Source organism: Plecotus auritus (genome assembly GCF_963455305.1).
Source record: "Plecotus auritus genome assembly, chromosome: 7".
Lineage (NCBI taxonomy): Eukaryota > Metazoa > Chordata > Mammalia > Chiroptera > Vespertilionidae > Plecotus > Plecotus auritus.
Genome location: NC_137774.1, coordinates 136,272,009 through 136,299,809, shown reverse-complemented (window position 1 = coordinate 136,299,809; position 27,801 = coordinate 136,272,009). Strand labels below are relative to the sequence as shown.

At 41.5% G+C, this 27,801-nt stretch overlaps 1 protein-coding gene across 2 annotated transcripts in view; it reads right to left on the bottom strand.

Annotated features, from left to right (window-relative positions):
- Positions 1–27,801, bottom strand: part of CERT1 (ceramide transporter 1) — a 109,013-nt gene that overhangs the window by 67,444 nt on the left and 13,768 nt on the right. For both annotated transcript variants that reach the window (XM_080680334.1, XM_080680335.1), the window contains exon 4: positions 22,787–22,903. In XM_080680334.1, the coding sequence (XP_080536460.1) occupies positions 22,787–22,903 (117 nt within the window). The remainder of the gene's footprint in view (positions 1–22,786; positions 22,904–27,801) is intronic.

Here is a 27,801-nt window from a genome sequence, read left to right as displayed (position 1 = left end):
TTGATCAATAAAACACTTTCAAGCATAACAATATATTGCATTAAGATCAAATTCTTTTGGAGACTGGGGAATGAAAATGTAAGTTCAGAGAGAAAAAGTAATGATGTAAGATTTCTGAATGACAAAGGAGAGCTTGTGCATGTATTCTTCAAATTAATATGTTATTTGGATTCATTTGACTCACATTAAACATGATGGAACAGTTCTATTTTAAAAATATCATTCTTTAAAACACACAAGAAATTATATCCTGCCTGGCCAGCGTGGCTCAGTGATTGAGCATCGACCTATGAACCAGAAGGCCATGGTTCGATTCCTGGTCAGGACACATGCCCAGGTTGCAGGCTCCATCCCCAGTAGGGGGTGTGCAGAAGGCAGCCAATCAATGATTCTCTCTCATTGATGTTTCAAGCTCTCTCTTCCTCTCCCTTCCTCTCTGAAATCAATAAAAAGATATTTTAAAAAAGAAATTATATCCTTTGCAACCATTTATACACATTATAAAAATTGCAGATATTGACCCCAAAATATGAAAGGGATATCAATAATTTAAAATATTTTATAGAATGCAGGAAAAATTAATGCTTTAGAGTAAATTAAAAAATTTAAATACTACAGTAATGAGACCAAAAAGCACAATCTTTTGGCCACTAGAGGGGGTCAGTAGCATTTTCCAAATAGCCGTATACTACTTGGAAAGCTCATATAAAGGTTACTCTTGGTCAAAGTATAAAAGTAACCTTTAGACTAATTCCTTTACATGAACTGTACCCTCTACATCTAGACTTTTGGAGAAAAATGAAAAGCATGATAAATTAAATCATGTAGTTCAAAGTTATGAATTTAATAAAATACCATAAATGTCCTAAGAACTGATTTGAAAAAACTCCCTTAAAGTCACAGCTAAATCTTATCGTTTGGTTTAATCATGTGGAAGATAAACTTATATATAATCATTCCGCACAGTCTGTTCATTAGCCTATCCAAATACCAAAGCAGTGGTATAAATTACAGTAAGAATGTTGGCTTATAATTTTTAATGGAACCTGGCTTTTGAAAATCTTACTATTTTCTTTAGCAACACTCTCCAGCAAGAAATACAACAACAAAAAAATAGAGACAGTTATTAAGTAACTTCCTCAGGGTGTCAAAAATTAATGGCATAGTCCCCCCACCCAAAAAATATATTGTAATTTTTCCACTTTAATTATGGAAAGAGAGAAAATATAAGATTAAATGTTAATATAAGCACAAAGGAGCATTTTCCAGAAACTGAAATTCTGAAACCTGTTATAAAACCAAATAAGCTTGCTAACTTCAATATTATTATTTTAAAGCAAACCACATGAGAAGCAAGAAACTATAATCAGGAGAACAATTTAATAAATAGAGTTGTAATTTAAAATACCATAAGTTGCAATGGCAACAATTTTATTCTTGTCTAGGTAAACAGAATATTTGAGATAAGAAAATTTGGCACAATAATTTCATACTTGGAAATATTAAAAATTTCATCTATTTAGTCTTTCAAATATGTATGGGATCCCCCTAGAGAAGCAGTAGCCTCTGAAATAGAAAAAAACACAACGATAAATTTAAGACAGGCTTTAGTATCACCATAAGCACTAGACAATAAGACAAGTCAGTCATTACAAATCCTGGGCTCAATTTTATTTTTAAAATAATATGGCTAGTATGGTACTATAGTTCTCCACACTAAACCTAAATACCTGAAACTTAGGCTAAAAATGTATATATTTTACATGGAGGCCAAAGGTAGTTCTTTATTGAACCAGATGCAAAGATATAATACAATTCATTCAGAAAACCAACATTTATAATGTATCATATGAGGAGAGGTTCAATCCATGATGATTTCCAGGAATTGCAGTGTCTCAAAAATCAAATAAATTAAAAAATATATTTAAGAAAATGGTTTTAAAGAGGATTTTATCATACTCTGCATAAAAAAAGCCCAACGGCAATACAATTAACTTCGAGTACAATATTTGCTTAACCTCAAGATACTTTTCTCAAATCATACTGAAAAACAGAACATTTGTTCAGACTAGTTCTAGGAAATTTCTTCTTTTTCCTTTTCAGACCCTAGTCATTCTGATACCATGATTTAAAAAAAAATTGTGATATAAGGTTATTTATAGACCTTGATTATTCATCTTTCATTTTCTTCTACGAGAGCACGAGAAGAGCTTTCCTTTACAGACATATCTAAATAGGCAAAGTGTTAGAGTGAGATGAGGCTGGAAGGGTTAAGCAGGGCCTTATCACACACCCTTGTTACTTATTAAAAGAATGCAGAAGAAAATAAGACATTGTGTATCACAATTGGAAGTACTAAAAAACAAAACAAAACAAAACAAAAAAACAGCCCAAATATAACATGTATATCCTTTTATCTACAGGGAGAAAACAGTAAACTACCAAACCCTTACTCTGTACCAAAAGCTGTTTAAGAACCCAACCTGTGATACAAAAAACAATTCTAAATAAACTAAATTTAACACTCTGAAATTCAGTCTTATTTTTTCAATCTTTCCTCCTTTTGAGAGAGCCTTAAAAGGAAGTTGAGAAATAACTAGTTAAATCAAATAAGGCTGTCTAAAGGAAATCTGTTAAACAATTTTTCCACCCTAGCTTTACAAAACAAATACTAAAGGATAAGGGAGATCTTTTTTGATTTGCTTTGAAAGAGTTCAGTAACTTTAAATGGATGTTTTGTATATTCATTTTCTATTCTTTAGATTTCAGCATTGTCTATATTTTTTAAATTATTTACAGCAATATCACTTCTACAAAAATTAAAAAAGTCAAAGAACACATTTTTCATTTATTTAACTTGGAAAGGGTTAAAAAATTAATAATGCTAGTAACGTTGCAGTGAAATGAAGATCTACACATTCTTGCAGATGAAATTATATTAGCACAATCTTTTTCTTTTTTTAATCCTCACCTGAGGATATATATACTTAATTGCTTTTTTTAGAAAGGGTGGAAGGGAGAGGGGAGAGACAGAAACACCAATGTGAGAGAAACACATAGAACGCACCCACCAAGGAACCAGGATCGAGCCTGCAACCGAGATATGTGCCCTTGACCAGAATCTAACCTGAGACCCTTCAGTCTGCAGGATGACACTCCAACCACTGAGCAAAACTGGTTAGGGCAGTACAATCTTTTTGAAACGCAATTTGGCAATATATATATGTATATATAAAAGTGCTCATATCCTTAAACCTAGCAATTCTATTTCTGAGAATCTATTATAAGGATGCAATTACACTGAAGAAAAATGCTTTATGTAGGAAGGCAATAAATACAAAAAAAGTAAATTATAAAGGTCGAATAATAAGCAAATGAGCACCAAAATCATAGCACAATAAATTATTAACAAAGCTGTGTTATAAGAGAAAATAATGTTAGATTGGGAAAATAAACAGAATATAAAGTTTGTTATTTCCACAATGTTTTGAGGGGAAAATGTACAGAGAATAAGAAGGAAATACAGCAAAATGAAGAGTAATTGTCTCAGTTATAAAGATAGTTTTATGTCCTGGCCAGTTTTGTTCAGTGGTTGAGCACTGGCTCGCAGACCAAAGGGTCACAGGTTCAACTGCTGGTCAAGGGAACCTCGGTTGCAGGTTTCCCAGCGTTGGTCGGGGCGCTTACCAGAGGCAACCAGTTGATGTGTCTCTCACATCAAGATTTCTCTCTCTTCCCTTCCTCCTTCTCTTCCACACTTTCTAGAAACCAATGGAAAAAATATCCTCAGGTGAGGATTAAAAAAAAAAGTTTTGTATGTTTTTCCCTTATGAGCAAATATTACTTTTAAAAACCACAGTGGGGGAGCAATAAAATCTAACTAGTAAAACTATTTGCAGGAATGGTTTTAGACTTCCCAAGAACTTTTAGATCTAACTGTATGGGAAAGATTTTTTTAAAGGGGGTTGACTGATCATTTATTTTTCAGTATTCAACCATGCATCCATGAGAATAGCTGAAATTAACTAGAAAGGGGAGTATTTAAAAAATGAGGTTGTTGCTTTTGGAATAATAATGTTACCACTCACTGATCAATGTTCTCATAATCTACTTAGTTTATTTTTAATGGAAAATGAGAATGACACCTACACTGAAAGGCTTCCAGGAGGATTAAATGATAACAGTGTTTAATTATTCTTCAAAGGGATGGTACTGAAAAGAACAAGGGCTTAGGAAATGAACAGTGATATGAGCATTCCTATCAATGACCATATCTGGTCTATTGAGAACATGGATGTGATGGAAAAATGATAGAATTGTTTTCAGCTAGGATAACATTTTAACCTGCAGGACATTCATTTATTTTGCTACCTATTTGTATTATTCCTAACCCAATGCTGTGTTTCATTCCTCAATTTCAAAGAAACCTAGAATATTTACCAGGCAATGAAGACAACATAAGCAAAATATTTTTAGGCTACTATTGAAAAGGTTTACTTGATTAAAATGAGTTTTATATTCTTTGTTTTTAAAAAATGTAGTGAGCGGATATAGGGTTAAGCCTGGGATTGACCTGTTGGCAAAGCCACAAACAAGTCCCAGCTTAGAGGGCACAGCCCTCGCATAATTAAGCTTGACCTTATGACACTCCCAGGCTCCTTCCTAGGTAGCTAATGGGCTATGGGAGGTGCAGCAAGTGCTGCCAAAACAAGTGAAACTCACAAGAACACTGTAACTATGGTGACCACTACCTTGTTTACCTCTGACTATAAAATAAAGCATCAGCTTGCCAACTGGATCTCTTCTCTGTGGCCTCAGCCAGGCACAGGAGAGCCACTGAGCCCCAGCTTATTCTCTTTGTCTTTTCTTTAATCCTTCGCCACCCTCCACCCCCACCCCAACTCAGGCTCACCTAACCCTTGGCTGTGCTGGCCCAGCACAAACAAAAATTAGATAATTTTAGGTAAAATTAGAAAATAGTTACCACTGCTGTCAGTATGTGTAAGCCATGCCACCCACCATGACTTTTCCACATCAAATTAGAAAAAGCAGAATCCCATCTGTACCAATAACTGTCAGAAATCTCCTCTCTAAATAAACATTCAAATACAATATTAAAACATTATAAAACACTAGAGGCCCGGTGCACGAAATTCATGCACAGGGGGGTGTGTCCCTCAGCCCAGCCTGCACCCTCTCCAATCTGGGACCCCTTGAGAGATGTCCGACTGCCCGTTTAGGCCCGATCCCGATAGGATCGGGCCTAAAGGGGCAGTCGGACATCCCTCTCACAATCCAGGACTGCTGGCTCCCAACTGCTCGCCTGCCTGCCTTCCTGATTGCCCCTAACCGCTTCTGCCTGCCAGCCTGATCACCCAATCACTCCCCTGCAGTCTGATTGATGCCTAACAGCTCCCCTGTCAGCCTGTTTGCCCCTAACTGCCCTCCCTTGAAGGCCTGGTCACCCCTGCAGGCCTGGTCCCCCCGCAACTGCTCTCCCCTGCAGGCCTGGGTCCCCCCCAACTGCCCTTCCCTGCAGGCCTGGTTGCCCCCAACTTCCCTCCTCTGCCGGCCTGGTCACCCCAACTGCCCTCCCTTGAAGGCCTGGTACCTCCCAACTGCCCTCTCCTGCTGGCCCGATTGCCCACAACTGCCCTCCCCTGCAGGCCATCTTATGGTGGACATCTTGTTTCCACATGAGGGCAACAATCTTGTGTGTTGGAGTGACGGTCAATTTGCATATTATTCTTTTACTAGAGGCCCGGTGCATGAAATTCATGCACGGGGTGTGTGTCCCTCAGCCCAGCCTGCACCCTCTCCAATCTGGGACCCCTCGAGGGATGTCCGACTGCCCGTTTAAGCCCGATCCCGGCAGTCGGACATTCCTCTCACAATCCAGGACTGCTGGCTACCAACTGCTCGCCTGCCTGCCTTCCTGATTGCCCCTAAGCACTTCTGCCTGCCAGCCTGATCAACCCCTAACCACTCCCCTGCCAGCCTGATTGATGCCTAACTGCTCCCCTGCCAGCCTGTTTTCCCCTAATTGCCCTCCCCTGCAGGCCAAGTCACGCCTAAATGTCCTCCCCTGCAGGCCTTGTCCCCCGCAACTGCTCTCCCCTGCAGGCCTGGGTCCCCCCCCACCTGCCCTCCCCTGCAGGTCTGGTCACCCCTAACTGCCCTCACCGGCAGGCCTGGACCCCCACAACTGCTCTCCCCTGCAAGCCTGGGTCCCTCCCAACTGCCTTTCCCTGCAGGCCTGGTTGCCCCCAACTTCCCTCCTCTGCCGGCTTAGTCACCCCTAACTGCCCTCCCCTGCAGGCTTGATCGCCCCCAAATGCCCTCCCTTGCAGGCCTGGTCCCTCCCAACTGCCCTCCCCTGCTGGCCATCTGGTGTCCACATAGGGGCAGGATCTTTGACCACATGGGGGCAGCCATCTTGTGTGTTGGAATGATGGTCAATCTGCATATTACCTATTTATTAGATAGGATAGAGGCCTGGTGCACAGGTGGGGGCCAGCTGGTTTGCCCTGAAGGGTGTCCTGGATCAGGGTGGGGGTTCCCTTGGGGCATAAAGTGGCCTGGGAGAGGGGCCTGTGGTGGTTTGCAGGCCAGCCATGCCCCCTGGCGACCCAAGCAGAGGCCGTGGTATCTGGGGTTTATTTATCTTCTACAATTGACTTTGTAGCCTGGAGCGGAGCCCAGCCTCCTGCTTGCTCCGTGGTGGCAGTCATTTCTCTTGGGATTTATGTATCTTCTATAATTGAAACTTTGTAGCCTTAAGCGGAGGCCTGGGCTGGCCAGGGTGTGCGGAAAGCTTGGCTTCCTCCATCACCGGGGGAAACCCTAGCCTCCTGCACTTTCCAGCTCTGTGGCTGCCGCCATTTCTGTTTGGGTTTATATATCTTCTATCATGAAACTTTGTAGCCTTGAGTGGAGGCCTAGGCCGGCAAGGGCAGGCGGAAAGCTTGGCTTCCTCCATTGCCGTGGAAACCCAAGCCTCCCTCCTGCTCTCTGTGGCCGTAGCCATCTTGGTTGGATTTGCATATTTGCTCCTGATTGGCTTGTGGGCTATGCTTGTGGGTGTAGCGGAGTGATGGTTAATTTGCATATTACTCTTTTATTAGATAGGATTAGATAGGATAGAGGCCTGGTGCACAGGTGGGGGCCAGCTGGTTTGCCCTGAAGGGTGTCCCGGATCAGGGTGTGGGTTCCCTTGGGGCGTGATGTGGCCTGGGCGAGGGCCCTGTGGTGGTTTGCAGGCTGGCCCCGAGCCCCAGGGACCCAAGCAGAGGCCTGGTATCTGGGATTTATTTATCTTCTATAATTAAAACTTTGTAGCCTTGAGCGGAGGCCAGGGCAGGCAGGGGCAGGAAGCTTGGCTTCCTCCATCGCCGGAGAAACCCAAGCCTCCTGCTTGCTCCTTAGCCGCAGCCATTTTTGTTGGGTTTTATTTATCTTCTATAATTGAAACTTTGTAGCCTTGAGCGGAGGCCAGGGCAGGCGGGGGCAGGAAGCTTGGCTTCCTCCATCACCGGAGAAACCCAAGCCTCCTGCTTGCTCCGTAGCCGCAGCCATTTTTGTTGGGTTTTATTTATCTTCTATAATTGAAACTTTGTAGCCTTGAGTGGAGGCCTGGGCCAGCCATGAAGTTTGGCTTCCTCCATTGCCGGGGAAACCCAAGCCTCCTGTTCGCTCCATGGCCGCAGCCACCTTGGTTGGGTTAATTTGCATACTTGCTCCTGGATTGGCTGGTGGGCATGACTTGTGGATGTAGTGGAGGTATGGTCAATTTGCATGTTTCTCTTTTATTAGTGTAGATGACTTTTGTAGCATAACTTCATTTTCTTTAATATTTTCTGTAGTAACTATAGGGAAAAGTTATTCAACTCTAGTAAACTGCCTTTTTTACTTGATCTCTCTTAACTAAAGAAATATTTTGCAAGCAAATTACAGACTAAGACTAGAGAAATACGCTGAAAAATCTAGTAATATTTACTTAATTGCTAGTAACAAATAGGTGGTAAAGCATTATAAAAACGTGCAAATTTGTAAACACTATACTGAGTTATACAATATACTCACAGAACATTGTGTAACTGCCAGTCTGACCCTACCCAAGTAAATATACAATCTATAATAAAAGCATAATATGCTAATTAGACCAGACAATCCTTCTGGACAATCTTAACGGACAAAGCCAGGACTGCGAGAGAAGCCCGGGTCCCTGCCAGCGGCCAGAGGGAAGCCCAGATCCTAGGTGCCGGAGGGAAGCTGGTGCCGGCAGGTGGGGGAAGAAGGAAGGCCTACTCTTACACGAATTTTGTGAATCAGTCCTCTAGTTAATTATAAATGGGCCAAGGGTGGCCAATTAATAGTAACCTAGAGTGAAAAGGCAATCAGATTTTTTTCAAGGCATTTACTTTTGGAAATGCCAAGAGATTAGGGAGTTGGTAGTAGGAGTTGAAGCTGAAAAGAAGCCAAAGACAGGAAAAGGTCATGACAAACCAAGGAAGAAGAAACTAAGAGGAAGATGGGAAAGCAGGTTATAAATAACAGGTGCTATAAAAAGAGAGAATAATAGAATGAATCTAAGCTACACAGGTGAATGGAGAGTAAATGAGTTCTGTTAACAATAAGATCAGAGTTAATTATAAATTTTGGGATTTCCATGCACATAGGGTATTCTAAATTTTCTTGGTTCCTGGCAATATTCCCATTTATCAGTGGAACATGGGTTGGCCTATATTCCCTATAACATAAAAAAGCTTAATTAAAATGAACAGACCCATGACATCAATATCCATGGGATCTTTTCAAATTTTCAATATTTACCTTATCTGAAAAGACAACTGTTTTGCTTTAGTAGATATTGCAAAACTGTTTTTCAAAGTGTTTGCATGCAATTTATACCTGTTGCTTCACATCCTCACCAACACTTGGTATTGTCTTTTTGATGTTAAAAGCGAGGTAGATGGTGATAACTCACTCACTGCAGTTTAAATTTGGGTTTCTCTGATGACTAATGGAATAGAGTACCTTTTCATATGTTTATTACCCATATATTATTTTTAAAATATTTTTTTACTGATTTCAGAGAGAAGGGGAGAGGGAAAGACAGAAACATCAATGTTGAGAGTTACTGATTGGCAGCCTCCTGCACACACCCCCACACTGGGGATCACAGCCCAGGCATGTGACCTGATTGGGAATTGAACCGTGACCTTCATAAGTCAATGCTCAAATCACTGACCCATACTGGCTGGACCCATTTAAATAACCTTTTATATATTTTTTTTTTTTTTTAAATATATTTTATTGATATTTTACAGAGAGGAAGGGAGAGGGATAGAGAGCTAGAAACATCGATGAGAGAGAAACATCGATCAGCTGCCTCTTGCACACCTCCCACTGGGGATGTGCCCGCAACCAATGTACATGCCCTTGACCGGAATCGAACCCGGGACCCTTGAGTCCGCAGGCCGACGCTCTATCCACTGAGCCAAACCGGTTTCGGCACCTTTTATATTTTTTATAAAGTGCCAATTCATGTCTTTGGCTTTTTTTCAAAAATTAAACTTTATGAACTTATTTATTGATTTGACAAAAAATGTTATCAAATTATATCTTAACTGGCTACATAGTTAACTTGATTAGCTACCTTAGTTATCTTCTTTCTTCACTGTTCTATGTAAAATCTTGATTCCTCTTTTAACACTGTGGTAAAAGATAAAACACTTTCCTCAGATAAAAGAACCTGGCTGAAAACTATAAATTATTGACATCTATTCCCTTTTTTCAAGATGATATACATTTTGTTTTGTTAATCCTCATCTGAGGATATATTTTCCATTGCTTTTCTGAAGAGTAGAAGGGAGTGGGGAAGAGAGAGAAAAAGAGAGGAAGAAAAGGAGAGAGAAACATCAATGTGAGAGACACACATGGATTGGTTGCCTCCCAAACGCTTTCAGACTAGGATGGGCCAGTGAACCCACAACCCAGGTACATGCCCTTAGCTGGCAACTGAACCCTGGACCCTTTGGTGCTCCCACCGAGCTCTAACCACTTAGAAACTACACAGGGTAGGGCTCAAGATGATAGACCCTTAATTAAGTATTTAGGTAACTATGGAAGCACAAAGTGCAGATGTTGACTCAGGTGAATTCAGATTTCAAAAATTGCAGGTAACAAAAACTAACAAAGTTATTTTAAAAGCCCTTGACAGGTGAATTGTTTTTATTTCAATACACTAATAGTAAAGAGGGTTGATACCTGATTTTCTTCCTTTGATTCATCCTATCTAATAAAAGAGTAATATGTAAATTGACCATACCCCCTCTACACCTACAAGCCACACCCACCTTACAATCAGGAGCAAGTATGTAAATTAATCCAGCCAAGAAGGCTACGGCCACGGAGCGAACAGGAAGCTTGGGTTTCCCTGGCAATGGAGGAAGCCAAGCTTCCCGCACACCCTGGCTGGCCCAGGCCTGCACTCAAGGCTACAAAGTTTCAATTATAGAAGATAAGTAAATCCCAACAAAAATGGCGGCAGCCACGGAGCTGGAGAGAGCAGGAGGCTTGAGTTGCCCCCGGCGATGGAGAAAGCCAAGCTCCCGCAGGCCTGGCCTTCGCTCAAGGCTACAAAGTTTCAATTATAAAAGACTAGAGGCCCAGTGCACTTAATTCGTGCACTGGGGGAGAGGTGTCCCTCAGCCCAGCCTGCACCCTCTCCAATCTGGGACCCCTCGAGGGATGTCCGACTGCCCGTTTAAGCCCGATCCCAGTAGGATTGGGCCTAAACGAGCAGTCGGACATCCTTCTCACAATCCAGAACTGCTGGCTCCCAACTGATTGCCTGCCTGCTTTCCTGATTTCCCCTAACCGCTTCTGCCTGCCAGCCTGATCACCCCCTAACCACTCCCCTGCCAGCCTGATTGATGCCTAACTGCTCCCCTGCCAGCCTGTTTGCCCCTAACTGCTCTCCCCTGCCAGCCTGTTTGCCCCTAAGTGCCCTCCCCTGCAGGTCTGGTCACCCCTAACTGCCCTCACCGGCAGGCCTGGTCCCCCCCAACTGCTCTCCCCTGCAGGCCTGGGTCCCGCCAAACTGCCCTTCCCTGCAGGCCCCGTCGCCCCCAACTTCCCTCCTCTGCCGGCCTGGTCACCCCTAACTGCCCTCCCCTGCAGGCTTGATCGCCCCCAACTGCCCTCCCTTGCAGGCCTGGTCCCTCCCAACTGCCCTCCCCTGCTGGCCATCTGGTGTCCACATAGGGGCAGGATCTTTGACCACAAGGGGGCAGCCATCTTGTGTGTTGTAGTGACAGTCAATCAACATATTACTCTTTTATTAGATAGGATAGAGGCCTGGTGCATGGGTGGGGGCCAGCTGGTTTGCCCTGAAGGGTGTCCCGGATCAGGGTGGGGGTTCCCTTGGGGCATGGGACAGCCTGGGCGAGGGGCCTGTGGTGGTTTGCAGGCCGGCCACGCACCCTGGCGACCCAAGCGGAGGCCCTGGTATATGGGATTTATCTATCTTCTACAATTGAAACTTTGTAGCCTGGAGCAGAGCCAAGCGTTCTGCTCACTCTGTAGTGGCAGCCATTTCTGTTGGGATTTATTTGCCTTCTATAATTGAAACTTTGTAGCCTTAAGCGGAGGCCAAGGCAGGCCAGGGCTGCAGAAGCTTGGCTTCCTCTATTGCCAGGGACAACCCTAGCCTGCTGCTCTCTCCAGCTCCGTGGCTGCCGCCATTTTTGTTGGGATTTCTTTATCTTCTGTAATTGAAACTTTGTAGCCTGGAGTGGAGGCCAGGGCCGGCCAGGGTGTGCGGAAAGCTTGGCTTCCTCCATCGCTGGGGAAACCCAAGCCTCCCTCCTGCTCTCTCCATGGCCGCAACCATCTTGGTTGGGTTAATTTGCATACTCAGGCTTGTGGGTGTGACTTGTCGGTGTAATGGAGTGATGGTTAATTTGCATATTACTCTATTATTAGATAGGATAAATAAATCCCAACAAAAATGGCTGCGGCCACGGAGCAAGCAGGAGGCTTGGCTCCGCTCAAGGCTACAAAGTTTCAATTATAGAAGATAAATAAATCCCAGATACCAGGGCCTCCGCTTGGGTTGCCAGGGAGCGTGGCTGGCCTGCAAACCACCACAGGCCCCTCACCCAGGCCGCCCCATGCCCCAAAGGAACCCCCACCCTGATCCGGGACACCCTTGGGGGGCAAACCAGCCGGCCCCCACCCGTGCACCAGACCTCTATCCTATCTAATCCCATCTAATCAAAGAATAATATGCAAATTGACCATCACTCCAACACACAAGATGGCTTCCCTCATGTGGTCAAAGATGGCTGCCCCCATGTGGACACAAGATGGCCGCCACAAGATGGCCAGCAGGGGAGGGCAGTTGGGAGGAACCAGGCCTGCAAGGGAGGGCAGTTGGGGGCCACCAGGCTTGCAGAAAAGGGCAGTTTGGGGAGACTCAGGCCTGCAGGGGAGAGCAGTTGGGGGAACCAGGCCTGCAAGAGAAGGCAGTTAGGGGTGACCAGGCCTGCAGGGGAGGGCAGTTAGGGGTTACCGGGACTGCAGGGGATGGCAGTTAGGGGCAAACAGGCTGGCAGGGGAGCTGTTAGGCATCAATCAGGCTGGCAGGGGAGTGGTTAGGGGGTGATCAGGCTGGCAGGCAGAAGCAGTTAGGGTCAATCAGGAAGGCAGGCAGGTGAGCAGTTGGGAGCAGCAGTCCTGGATTGTGATAGGGATGTCCGACTGCCCGTTTAGGCCCGATCCCAGTGGGCAGTCGTACATCCCTCAAGGGGTCCCAGATTGGACAGGGTGCAGGTTAGGCTGAGGGACAACCCCCCACCGTGCACGAATTTCGTGCACCAGGCCTCTAGTTTTAAAATAGTTTTCTAATGAGGTTATGTCCAATTTAACAAAAAAGAAATGAAGATGTTAAGTAAAATAAAATTAGAGGAAAAGCACCAAAATCAAGCTGACCCTAAGGAAACTGGGGGGAGGGGGGAAGGACTTGCACTTGGAGATTTAATTATGGCAAATAGCAACACAATTTTTAAAAGATCTTTACAATGAGTACTAGGTACATTTAGATGTCTCAACCAATGAGAATCTTTAGGTAAGAAGCTTTTTCACACCCATTTCAAGTAAAATGTCCAAGTTACTTTTGAAAATTGTTTTCTACATTATTTCCTCAGATAGAAATCCTTAAATTCAGGTTGAGAATAAACCTTTCTTCTGAAAGTAGTCAATGGAGCTTCACATATGAATTAGTGGGCCTTCACAAAGGATAAGAACAAATCCACAAACGTTAAATTATAAAACATCTTTCCCACTACATACAATCAACATCTGTAAAAATTACCATTTGGATTCTTTCTCCCTAATTGTGCATTTTCCTATGACTCACCATGTATGGATAATTTCCAAAATGTGAGGAAAGTTTGTGTGGCCCATGACCATCAAAATTTCAGAATCTAATAAGGTTGCTCCCTTATGGACATAAAGAAATGTCAGGATTACCACAAACTCTGTTAGAGCCAAAAAACTTAACTTTTTCAACACAATTCCTAAATTTGATAGTGCCATGAGAGCCTTTCTGCTAGTTTTTTTTCTGAGGGTGGTGGTGATGAAAGGATACTGTTTTAATAACCTGGTTATTATTTAACAGCAAAGGAGTAAAAGGAAAGACTTTATATAGGCACATCATTGATACAGCTTTGGGAAAAAGCTGCATTTAACATTCTCCAAGTCTTTTCCCCGCTGATTGATGGGGGAAGGTACTAGAGCAGGGGTGGGCAAACTTTTTGACTCGAGGGCCACAATGGGTTCTTAAACTGCACCGGAGGGCCGGAACAAAAGCATGGATGGAGTGTTTGTGTGAACTAATATAAATTCAAAGTAAAGGAGCAGAGGGGAGAGCAAGAGAACCGGATAGAACAGCCGGATCCGGCCTGCGGGCCGTAGTTTGCCCAAGGCTGTACTAGAAGCAGTTTAAAGGCATGCCAGTAAGATCTGAGTGACATAGGAGGCTAATTGCCTATTAATTACACCTGGAAACAGGTAATTGGCCAGGATGGCCATGGCCACTGCAAGTGCACAAAGCCTAAATATTTACAAAATACATCTAGAGTCATAGAAACTTGGAGCAGACTGATGAATCTCAGAGGGGATGGGGGTGGGTGGGAAGAGATTAAGCAAAGAACTTATGTGTATATATGAATAACCCATGGACACAGACAATAGTGTGGTGAAGGCCTGGGGTGGGAGCAGGCTAGAAGGGTCAATGGGGAAGAAAAGGGGACATGTGTAATACTTTCAACAATGATAAATTAAAAAAAAATAAATGCGCCAAAACCGGTTTGGCTCAGTGGATAGAGCGTCAGCCTGCGGACTGAAGGGTCCCGGGTTCGATTCCGGTCAAGGGCATGTACCTTGGTTGCGGGCACATCCCCAGTGGGAGGTGTGCAGGAGGCAGCTGATCGATGTCTCTCTCTCATCGATGTTTCTAGCTCTCTATCCCTCTCCCTTCCTCTCTGTAAAATATCAATAAAATATATTTTAAAAAAAATAAATAAAAATAAATGAAACCATTTTAAAATAACCACAATACCACTATCACACCTAAAAATACCTAATTATTTAATATCAAATATCTCATGTTCAAATGTCTTCAACTAACTTAAGTACCCAAATAAAGTCAAAATGCTGAAACGATATTAAGTCGCTTTTACTTGGAACAAAACCTGAATATTTAAACTTCTAAACAAAGAAATGAGCTCTTGCTTTCACACGCTAGCCCTCTTAGGACTCCTGCTGCAGGGGGGCTGTGCTCCCTTTGTGCCAGGAGCTGGGCTCCAGACATGGACTAATGGATGTTAATCAGGCCCAAATGCTTATCCACACTCGGCTGCAACATGGAATGGAAACTCTGGACACTAGCCTTATTTCTGACTTGACTGAGCTCCCAGATGCACCTCTTCCAGGACTGGCTTAAGAGGCAGGGAGGGGACTTTGGAACCTAAGAAATTTAACTCCATGCCAATAAAGCCTCTTTCCACATTCCATCCTCCCGTGGGGGCTTCTGAAAATGCTTCTTTCAGCAGTACCCCAAGATCCTGGCTCCCCCAAACAGGGGAGTTTCATCCACTGGCAACAGAAGTAAATTACTTTCATGGTAAGAAAAAACTGGGTTTAGTCAAAACCACATTTATACTAATAAAAGAGTAATATGCTAATTAGACCAGGTGACCGGATATCTTCCGGATGTCTGACTTCCTTTCGGACAGTTAGGGGACGACTAGGCCGGCAGGGAGGCAGTAGGGGGTGGCCAGGCTGGCATGGGAGCAGTTGGAGGGTGGCCAGGCCGGCAGGGGGGCAGTTGGGGGATGACCAGGCAGGCTAACACGGGGGCAGTTGGGGGATGACTAGGCTGGCAGGGGGGCAGTTGAGGGACAACCAGACAGGCTGGCATGGGGGCAGTTGGGAGGCAACCAGGCAGGCTGGTAGGTGAGTGGTTAGGAGCCAGTGGTCCTGGATTGTGAGAGGGATGTCCGACTGCCAGTTTAGGCCCACAGGGATTGGGCCTAAACCGGCAGCTGGACATTCTCCAAGGGGTTCCTGATTGCAGAGGGGGCAGGAATTTAGTGCACCAGGCCTCTAGTGTATTATAATTGTAAAACATTCTAGGCATAATCCTGACTCTTTTAAATAGTATCAATAGATGACTTATAACATTTCCTTGACAAACTAATTATACAGAAAATACTTAGCGAGGTCCTTTGACAATTCAGAGACACATTTTTAATAGAAAAATATTAATTGGATCAAAGGAACAACCATCTTAATTTTACATTCATACAGCTTTTCTTTTTATTTTCATTTAATAAATCTTTATTGTTCAGTTTATTACAGTTGTTCCTTTTTTCCCCCCATAACTCCCTTCCACCTGGTTCCCACCCCACACCATGACCTTACCCTCCCCCACTGTCCTCATCCATAGTTGTAAGATTTTTGTCCAATCTCTTCCCGCACCCCCCACGCTCCCTTCCCGCGCCGAGAATTGTCAGTCCACTCCCTTTCTATGCCCCGGATTCTATTATATTCACCAGATTATTTTGTTGGTCAGATTTTTTATTCACTTGATTTTTAGATTCACCTGATAGATATGTATTTGTTGTCACTTTGTTGTTCATAATTTTAATCTTTACCTTTTTCTTCTTCTTCCTCTTCTTAAAGAATACCTTTCAGCATTTCATATAATACTGGTTTGGTGGTGATGAACTCCTTTAGGTTTTTCTTATCTGTGAAGCTCTTTATCTGACCTTCAACTCTGAATAATAGCTTTGCTGGGTAGAGTAATCTTGGTTGTAGGTTTTTACTGTTCATCACTTTGAATATTTCTTGCCACTCCCGTCTGGCCTGCATAGTTTCTGTTGAGAAATCAGCTGATAGTCATATGGTACTCCCTTGTAGGTAACTAACTGTTTTTCTCTTGCTGCTTTTAAGATTCTCTCTTTGTCTTTTGCTCTCAGCATTTTAATTATGATGTGTCTTGGTGTGGTCCTCTTTGGATTCCTCTTGTTTGGGGTTCTCTGCGCTTCCTGGACTTGTAAGTCTGTTTCTTTCACCAGGTAGGGGAAATTTTCAGTCATTATTTCTTCTAATAGGTTTTCATTATCTTGCTCTCTCTCTTCTTCTGGCACCCCCATAATTCTGATGTTGGTACGCTTGAGGTTGTCCCAGAGGCTCCTTACATTATCTTTTTTTTTTTTTTAATATATTTTATTGATATTTTACAGAGAGGAAGGGAGAGGGATAGAGAGCTAGAAACATCGATGAGAGAGAAACATCGATCAGCTGCCTCCTGCACACCTCCCACTGGGGATGTGCCCGCAACCAAGGTACATGCCCTTGACCGGAATCGAACCTGGGACCCTTCAGTCCGCAGGCCGACGCTCTATCCACTGAGCCAAACCGGTTCCGGCCTTACATTATCTTCATATTTTTTTATTGTTTTTTCTTTTCCAGTTAGGTGTTTTTTGCTTCTTCGTATTTCAAATCTTTGAATTTATTCTTGGGATCCTCTAGTCTCCTGTTGGATCTCTTTGTATTATTCTTTATTTCAGTCAGTGTATGCTTAATTTCTGATTGGTCCTTTTTCATATCCTCGAGGGTCTCACTATATTGGCGGTTTCTAGAAGATTCTTGAAAAACCTTACAACCGTGGTTTTGAACGCTATATCCAGTAGTTTGCTTTCCTCCATTTCTTTCATTTGTGACATGTTTCTATGTCTCTGCATTTTGGCTGCTTCCCTGTGTTGATAGTGTGGCTTTTTGTGTTAGGTGTCCTCCAGGGTCCAGTGGCTCAGCCTTCCCAATTACCTGAGGTGGACACTCTTGGTGCACCCCTTTGTGGGCTCTGTGAATAGTCTTGTTGTAGTTAAGTCTTGATTGCTGTTGGTATCACTGGGAGAAATTGACCTCCAGGTCAATTGGCTGTGAGGACTAGCTGTGTCTACAATGGGAGAACTGCTGTGCTGGAGACACCCTTATGGGGCAGGACTTGCTTCAGTGGGGCTTTGGTGCTGTGTCTGCCCCTGAGTGTGTCGCTTATGGATGTGAAGGGTTGTAATCTGGTATGGTCTCACACTGACCACTGGGTACAGTGGCTCTTGGATCTCCAAGGAGGTGCAAAGTCAGCCACTGCCTGATGCCACCCAGCAGGAGCTACAGAGATATCTGCAGATTCCTCCTCTTTGTTTGGGGTTTGGAAGTGCCCTGATGAGGCCCAGCTGTGAAGTAATGCAGGCTGCTGCTGCAGGGCCTTAGGCTTTCTTTTGGATGCTTTGGAGCAAGCTGACCCAGCTGCAGTTTGTTGGGTTTTAGGTTGCAAGAGGTACAGGCCATTCATATGCAAAAGCTCCTGCACACAGCTTGGTGGGATTGTAAATTGGGTGGGGCGAGGTCTCAGGCAATCACCAGGGCAGAGCAAACAGCAATGGCTGCCAGTCCGCCCTGCCCCGGAGAAGTGCCCGGGTCTCTGTGTCCCACAGCCCCGTGCAGGAACAACAATCACTGCGAGCACCTCTGAGAGAAAGCCGCCCTCGCGTTTCTGCCTGATGCCAGACAGTTCAGTTTCTCCCCATATGAGATATAAGTCTGGGTCCCCTGAGTCTCCCTGGAACTGGAGTTCAGAGCAATTGGGAGCTTGTATCTCCCTCCTGATTGAAAAAAAACACAGCGCACCCAGTTGCCAGCCTGGTTTGTGCGCCTCCGTACCTCTGCACTTCCTACCGGACTCAATGCACTTTTCTCTTTCCTTCTAGTTGTAGAACTTCCACTCAACCAGGTTTCCCGTGGTTCTGGATGATATTTGTTTCGTCTTTTAGTTGGAGTTTTGATGTGGTTGTGAGAGGCAGCAAGTACAGGTGTTCACCTATGCCGCCATCTTGGTTGTTGCTCAGCTTTTTCTTTTTAAATAATTTTCACCAACACCATTTCATTGACCTCAAGACAACATGGGTGATGGCCAAGAGATTTAAAAACAAAAAAATCCCACCTCTTAAAAATCATTTAGTGTTGCCTTAAATCCAAGGAGAAATGTAGAATATGAATGGACTCCACACAATAAAACCAGCACACTATTTCAAAATAAAATTACTGGTCTGGTATACTATGTCCCTTTCTATATTTTAAACTGAAATAGATCCTTCAAATTTAAGAATGACCTCAGGAATATCTTTCTTCCACAGGGGTCACTGTCTAATGTAACAATGAATTGTGTAATTTCTAATATACTGAAAAAAGTTATATCATAGAAAATCATCTTTTAAAACTTTTCTTATAGTGAGCAAGTTACCTGGAATGAATACCAAGGAGGACAAAACAACAAAGCTACACAAAAAATATAGAACTCTACATTGTATTTTTTTCAGTAATTATTCTAACACCAACTATAAAGATTAAAAGGAAAAAAAAACTTCAAAAATCACATATTTCCCCCCATAAAATGTTTTACAATACTGTAAGATTATTTCAACAGAAAATTTTATGTGCTCAATGCTTTGCTGATTACTACAAAGTTGTACAACTGAAACTTTAAGAAACTTATGGTTTAAAATAAATACGAGATATGAAGAACATATAAAAATGAGAATATTGAAATTTAAAAAGCCCACGATTTAAGTCAACAAAATACATTTCAAATAAATACATACTTATAGGATGACAGAAGTGCTTGCTGGCCAAAAGCTCTGGTTCTTAGGTCAGATAGACCTGGGTCTGAATGCTGGCTCCTTCACTAATTAGCAGTTTGACTTTGGACAAGTTACTTAACCTATGTCTCAATTTCCTAATCTGTAAAAATAGGATAATAATGTTAAACTCATTAAGTTTGTGAGACTAAAATGAAATAATGTATATAAAGTGTTTATTACCATATCTGGCATACATCAATTCTCAAAAATGTTAGCTATCATTATCATCATCACTACATTATTGTTAAAAAGGTCCTGTAAGATAGAACTGCTAGTGTGTGTGTATGAGAGAGAGAGACAGACAGAGAGAGAGAGAGAAATGGACTAGTACATAGATGTTATTACAATGAGCATAAGGGCCTCCTGGAAGGAAAAGAACAGAAACCTTGAACTTCTTCCAAATATTACAAATTACTTAAACCTGTCAGGTAATAGCAAAAAAACAAACAAACAAACAAAAAAAACAAACAAAAAAAAACAAAACAAAACCCAAAACAAAACAAAAAGAGAATGAAAGCCCATCTGATGATATTAGAAGAGAAAATGACAAACCCGCTATTCCAAGTGTCCTGTCTAACCATCATAAGGACAGATGGGACAATGAGGAAGTAACTATGAATTGAATGAGCTGGAATGATGAAAATCCACGTCAATTTTAAAGTACAACACTCTTGGTTTATCATAACTGGGTTATTTTGCTTGCTTGCTTGTTTGTTTTTGTTTGGGGGGAGAGTGCACTGTCATCTTTCCTTCTTTAAGTAACTTACCAGTGTCACACAGCTATTACATAATAGTGCCAGAATTCAATCCCATATTTGTCAGACCTCAGAATCCAGTATTCTAACACCAATTAGTACAATGGCATGCTCTTTTTGACAATCCATGGCCAGAAAGATGAGTTCATATGTGTCTTGCATATATATGGTAGTAGAACTCAGATGATATAGCCTGCACAAGGTAAACTTATGGAAATTATTTTTAAACATAGAAAGTGAACCAACATAAAACTGAATCCTAAGAAACTAGAAGGTAGTATAGTCTCAGACAAGTTACTTAATTTTAATCTAAACCTCAGTTTTCTCTTCTGTAAAAAAATATTTCCCTCATCTCTCAGGATAGTAGGAAGAAAATAAAGCACATGAAGTACAAACAATAACTAGTACTTCGTGATCCTCAATAAACAGTAGAGCTCCTATCATCATCATCACCGTCGTCATCATTATCAGCACCATCATGCCTTAACAATTTGACATTAATTTTGAATAGCAATACAGCAATTCATGTTTAAATAGTAAAATTAATAAATTTAGGTTCCACATTCAATGTTCGTTAGTGATATTGAAGAATGAATCAGAAAACATCTCACTAACTCCTTATTCCTAAAAGAAAAATGTTGCTGATTACGTTTGGTGATAGCATTTGAATTTTCTCCCTCCATGTATTAGTTTAATAACTCAATTTATTTTTACAATTCACATGCAATTTAAATTTTTACTGATATGTTGTTTAGTTGGCACATATCACGTATTTTACATCAAAATTAAATCATTAAGTATTAAGAATATCAATTAACAATGATTCCTTCTTTCTTGTCTATGAATACACTACCTTTAGAAATTAGAAAGAAAACGTTTACAATGTATCTGGAACTAGCTGCTGACTCTCTTTTCTAAGAACTTAAACTCACCAAATATCTGTTACCTCAGCTTAAGTCACAGTGCTCTGAAAGAGACCCAAAGATTGTATCTATCTGTTGTTCAAAGACACAAAGAAATCAATAACATGGAAGAAATATATGCTTCATGTATATGTCTTCATTAAAAAAGAAAATAGAAACTGGAAGCATGCTAAGAAAAACAAGCAAAATAAAGTGTGCTTAATTAAACAGAAAAAACATAGCCGTGTAATCTAAAACAACTAAGCCTCTAAAAATCCCAGTTAAAAAAATAAAAATTAGTTCTACTTAATAACATCTTTAATCATTAAGAGGGCTGGCCCTGATTAAATTCACAAACTAGGCCACTCTCCTTATGTGCACATTTAGCAACTCTCACTGAATGCAGATCTCTTCATTCAGAAACAACATGGTATAATTTAGTTGTAGCTCCAAAGCGCATTCTTTTTTCCCACTATGTCATGAATGGGAAGATATATCAGCAACTGTGGTGTAAGTAACTTTATATATATTATCCCATGTATTCCTTATACACACTAAGAGATGAATTATCATACCAAGGGTCACATACGTTATACTTGGCAGAGGCTGCAGTGTCTGATTCCAGGTAGGCCTGGCTCCAAAGCAGTGAGAATCTGTAATTCTCATCTCTTTTTATTTTTATTATATTTTTTATTTTTCGTCTCTCTTTTAAATAACAGAAAACTGTTCCCATTTTTAGACTCTTTTCTAAATTAATACAAAGATAAGATTCACAAAGTACTTATTTTTTATTATTTTTATTTTAGAAAGAGAAACACTGATGTGAGAGAGTTGTCTCCTGTACTCGCTCTGATTGGGGATCGAACCTGCAACCTGGGTATGTGCCCCGACCGGGAATCGAACCTGTGACCCCTTGGTGCACGATGACGCTTCAACCATTTGAGCCACACCAGCCAGGACCACAAAACTTCAAAAACCAATATAATACTAAAGCTAAAACAGAGATTAAAAGATGGACATCACAGCCAGTTTTCTTTAGGCTGGGAAAAATTCAGAATCAATAATCAGACAATAAAAGCTAGTGTATGATCAATATCAAGAAGAATGTGCCTGTGGTATCCCAGGTCAGACTGGTTTTTCTTGCTTTGTGTGTGTACGTATTTTGCACCTCTCAACCAAAACAGGCATTTCAACTACAACTCTGTAAAAACCAAATGAACAAGTATAGGCAAGTATGTGAACAAGTGCAAAGTTCCCTTGAAGTCAATCAGGAGTGGCATGGTAAATTTATAACTTTCCTTATTCCTTGGTTTACCATGGTATATTGAATTAACTAATAATGCAGATTTATTAATATCATAGCAGAGTCAAAGACTAGCTTTAAATGACAAGAATGTGGTTTATATATTTATATAAAAAAGACGTCCTAAAGGTTTATTTCCAGATATTTTCACACTTACCAAAAAAATGATTTGCAAATGTTTACACTAAGAATTTACCCAAATGGTTACGATGAGCCTAACATTGAAATTTTAAAATATTAGGGTTTTACAATCCAATGTTATTTCAAAAATTCTTTTATCCAGATCATATAAATGGCACTTTTTCTTAAATGGCATTTTTTATGAAGCAAATCCTAAATTGGAAAAATCAAGATTTCTTTTACTAAAAAGAGCATATTTTGTTTTAGTTAACAATTAAAAATATTTATCACAGAAAAGTTCCTTAGAAATGAAAGAATTTCACAAATTTAATTCTGTACTGCTTTAATTTTACCACCCAAACAATGTACAACTTTTCAGTAACACACGTTATATATATATATCTCAAGATGGACAAGTAAAACTGGAGACCCTACCTTGTGCTGCTCGATGGCATCTATCCACTGTTGTCTGTGATCTGGATCCTGAGCACGAAGATACCAAACGCTATCATTTACACTAATATCAAATCGACATTCATCAAAATCATGGGGCTGTAGAGAAAAAAGTAGAAAATGAAAAGCAAAACTAATTATATTCTTAGAAGTATCATACTCTACAGCAAAAAACATAAACGTAACCTATTCTGGCTGGTGGGACACTCTTGTTATTCTTTTGTTTTCTATTCAAGTAACTTTTTTGTTGTTTCTTTTTTTTTTTTTTTAATCCTCACCTGAGTATATTTTTTCCATTTATTTTCAGACAGAGTGGAGAGAGAGAGAAAGAGAAAAACATCGCAAGTGACACATTGATTGGTTGCCCCCATATGCGCCCCAAATGGGGCCAGGAATAGAACCTGCAACTGAGGTACAGACCCTTGTATAGAACCCGAGACCCTTCAGTTCACAGGCTGACGCTCTAACCACTAAGCAAATCCGGCCAGGGCTCAAGTAATTTTTTGAAGATTCCTCAGATGAAGAGTACAACAAGGGTATAGAGTTACCAAACACTAAATTTCATTCACCATTCCTACAAATGAGGTGACACAAACTATAAATATATTTCAAAAAAAGAGTGTTTTTCATCAAATGCTTTTAGTTACCTAAACTAATGGAAACATTACTGAAAGCACAATTAAAAAAGATTCAAAATAGACCAGCTGGGGTGGCTCAGTGGCTGAATACCAACCCATGAACCAGGTCACAGTTTGATTCCCGGTCAGCGCACATGCCACGTTGCGGGCTCAACCCCTAGTAGGGGGTGTGCAGGAGATAGCCGATCAATCATTCTCATTCATGTTTCTATCTCTCTCTCTCTGAAATCAATAAAAAAGATATTTTTTTATTTAAGAAAAAGGTCCAAAATAAGTCTTAGGAAAGACATTACATTTTTCCTGCCTCCATTATTCAAAAGTAAATTCTCATCATGAAGAGTTTGATTTCAATAAATTTTATAAATAAGGTATTTTTACATTCTATCACAAAATAGTTAACATTTCCTCCTAAGTATCTCAAATTAACTTCTAGCCTTTTATATGTCTTTCATAGTAACAGTCAGGAGAGCTTTCAGTGAAAAGCAAAGATAAAATGAATATACATCAGACTTATGTTAGATAGTGGAAACTGCCTGCATCAAAATGTAAACACTTAGTGAAAATGTCAACTATTTGGTTTAGTGTTTTACGTTATTCATGAGAATGTATAAAATTAATACCTTAATTTTTTGCCCAATAAATGAATTACAATATTACAGAATCACATCATATATGCCACGTCTTTGTCTACTGGATAGAGTACAGAGAGTCATCAATGTAACAGAAAACTTATTTGCTGAAGAAAATTTACTTTGCCGGTCATCTAGTTGCTCAGGCTTTTATATATACTAGTAGCTCTGCACATGAATCTGTGTGCCAGGAGCTTGCTGCCGCCCTCCAGTAGCTCTCCACCCGCTGCCCTGCCCTCCTGTAGCTCCCCTCGGCCCCCCTCATAGCTTGCTGCCCTGCCCCCTCCTGTAGCTCTCCGCCGCCTACTTGTAGCCAGTAGCTCGCTCACTGCCGCCCTCCTGTAGCTCTCCGCCCGCTGCCCCGCCCTCATGTAGCTCCCTCTGCCCCCCCTTAATAGCTTGCTGCCCTGCCCCCTCCTGTAGCTCTCCACCGCCCGCTTGTAGCTCGCTGCCCCTCCCTCCTGCTGATCCGTGATCTGGTCGTTACGCGGTCGGTTGTTACGCTTCATGGTTTAACGACCATTTGCATATTACATCTTTATTATAGACCAGCTGGGATGGCTAAGTGGCTGAATGCCAACCCATGAACCAGAATGCCAATCCTATTATATAGGATAAGTCCTATATAATAAAAGCCTAATATGCAAATTGACCAAACAGTGGAATGTCCAGTTGCTATGACGTGCACTGGCCACAAGGGGGCAGACACTCAACACAGAAGCTGCCTCCTGATGGTCAGTGCACTTCCAAAGGGGGAGCACCGCTCAGCCAGAAGCTGGGCTCACAGTTGGTGAGCGCAGCGCGGTGGCGGAAGCCTCTCCCACCTTCACTGCAGCGCTAAGGAGCAGCGAGCCAAGCAGTAAGGAGCAGCGAGCGGGCGGGTGGTATGGAGCGAGGGGTCCTGGACTGCGAGAGGGCGCAGGCCGGGCTGAGGGACTCCCACCCCCGCAGGTGCTCGAATTTCGTGCACTGGGCCTCTAGTTTGTGTTCATATATATATATGTGTATATATATATATATGTGTGTGTGTGTGTGTGTATATATATATGTGTGTGTGTGTGTGTGTGTATATATGTATATATGTATGTATAGATAGATGGATGGATGGATGGTAGGAGGTAGTGTGTGTTAAAATGATGCAAAAGGGAAAAAACCAGTGCATACCCTGTTCAATAATTAGCAACACAGAAATATATAAAAGACATTTAATACCTATAAATACAATGACTATAAATCTAACTGAATGCCAAATATTCAGAAATCTTAGGAATAGAGTCCAGTCATTAAGAAAGCTTCTTGGAAGAAGGGAAGCATATATACTATCTGAAGAACAAAGCAAATAATTTAATCAGTTTACTGTCCTAAGTAGCCCAAGGATCTGCTTTCATTCACTATAATATTGTCTGCCTTTTAAATAAATTTATGTAAATAGAACCAGATAGTACATATTCCTTTATGCTTCACTGTTTTTATTCAGTATAACAATTTCGAGACTCATCCATTTTGTTGTGTCTCACCAGTAATTTATTAATACTCAGTAGGTGCAAATGGGGCTAAAAAGAGGGCAGGGAGTGTATATAGGATACAGCAATAGTTCTTCTTTAGAAAAAATATAGTATAATTAAATTTTCTATTCAGTTGTACTTCCATGATACTACATCCCACTCAACCGGAACTGTGGTACTACCAAAATTTATCCTAGCATATTCTTTAAAATTCTTTAGATTATTTCTTAAAATTTCTGAGTTTTCCTGATATTTAATTGTTTACCCCCATATCCTGATCATAATGGTATATATCTCAGATAAGTTCACAGAAGTTCATTTCAATAATAATAATGTCTAATAACTACAAAAAAAAAAAAAGCTGAACAGAATACCTACTCCATGGATTATACAGCAATTTTAATAAAGTTAGTGTATGAAAGAAAGATTAATAATAACTATCTTTAAATTATATGATTAGAACTAATTACCTTAATTTGTTTGCCTATACTACATTTTTCTATAAATCACATGTTAAAGGACAAAAGTGCTGACATAAATGTGGAAGGAGTTTGTAGAGTTGAAAAATCACCATTTTGTCAATTATAGAAAAGATTGGGTGGGGTAGGCGCCATAAATAGTTGAAAAATCAAAAGGCCCCCTTCCCTGATCTCTAGACTTTCACTCAGTTTCCTCCTCTATTATTTTCTCTTAAATGCCTATGATGCATCTCAAAATATCTAAAACTGATTTGCTATGCCTCCCTTCCCAAACTTCTCCTCTTGCAGGCTTTTGAACTTTCGGAAATGGTAAATACCAACTGCTTAGACCTGAAATCATGACTCCTCATTTTTCACACCCTATAAGGAATCCACCAGCAAATCTGCAAATCTTGTCAGCTCTATCTTCAAAATAAATCTGGAATCCAATAATTCCTCATAATCTCTACCGTTACTACCCTGGTCCAAGCCACTATCATCTTTCACTTGAATTATCTGCAATAACCCCCTAAGGCTGTCTGATTCTATTTTCCTACTTCCATCCCTCCAGTTGTGACTCACATTGTATTTCTACTGAACAATCATGATCTAAACCATTTATTTTATTTATCTATCTATGCAAATGACCAACCAATGACATATTTATGAACACCTATGATTTACCAAGCACTATTCAAGGCAATGAGAATACAATGGTGAGGATGAACTGCTATGATCCTTAACTTTGCAGAGATCACATTGACCAAATAATCACACACAAAATGTAAAACTTCAAATATAACAAGCCATAGTTAAGAAAGGTACACCATGTTGAGAAAGCCTATAATAAAAGGAAGTAACCTAATTAGGGGGAAGCTTCCAAGAAATACTTCAGCCAAGAGAAGGATGAAATGAAATGAACAAAGAAGGAAAGAAAGGAAAACATTCAGCATGTAACCTGGTTGGAGTGGCTCAGTTGATTGAGCATCTTCCTGTACACACTGCTGGTTCAATTCCTGATCAGGGAAAATACCTGGGTTGCAGGTTCAATTCCCAGTTGGGGCACATAGGTTAGGCCAATGGTCGGCAAACTGCGGCTCACGAGCCACATGCAGCTCTTTGGCCCCTGGAGTGTGGCTCTTCCACAAAATACCACATGCGGGCGCACACGTACAGTGCGATTGAAACTTCGTGGCCCATGCACAGAAGTCAGTTTTCGGCTCTCAAAAGAAATTTCAATCGTTGTACTGTTGATATTTGGCTCTGTTGACTAATGAGTTTGCCGACCACTGGGTTAGGCAACCAATCAATGTTTCACTCTCTCCTTTTTTCTCTCTAAGCAAGAACTGGGGGAGGGGGATGTGCATGTAAAAATCTAGGGGCCCAGCCGGTGTGGCTCAGTGGTTGAATGGGGAGGTCATGGGGGCATGCAGGAGGCAGCTGATGAATGATTCTCTCATCAATGGTGTATCTTTTTCTTTTCTTTTCTTTTTTTTATAATCCTCACCGGAGGATATTTTTCCATTGATTTTTAGTGAGTGGAAGAGAGAGGGAAAGACAGAGAGAAACATTGATGTGAGAGAAACATATCAGTTGGTTACCTCCTGCATGAGCCCTGACCAAGACCCAGGTTGGGAAGGAGCCTGCAACCAAGGTACGTGCCTTGATTGGAATCAAACCTGGGACCCTTTGGTCTGCAGGCTGATGCTCTATCCACTGAACCAAACTGGCTAGGGTTCATCAATGATGCTTCTCTCTCTCTCTCCT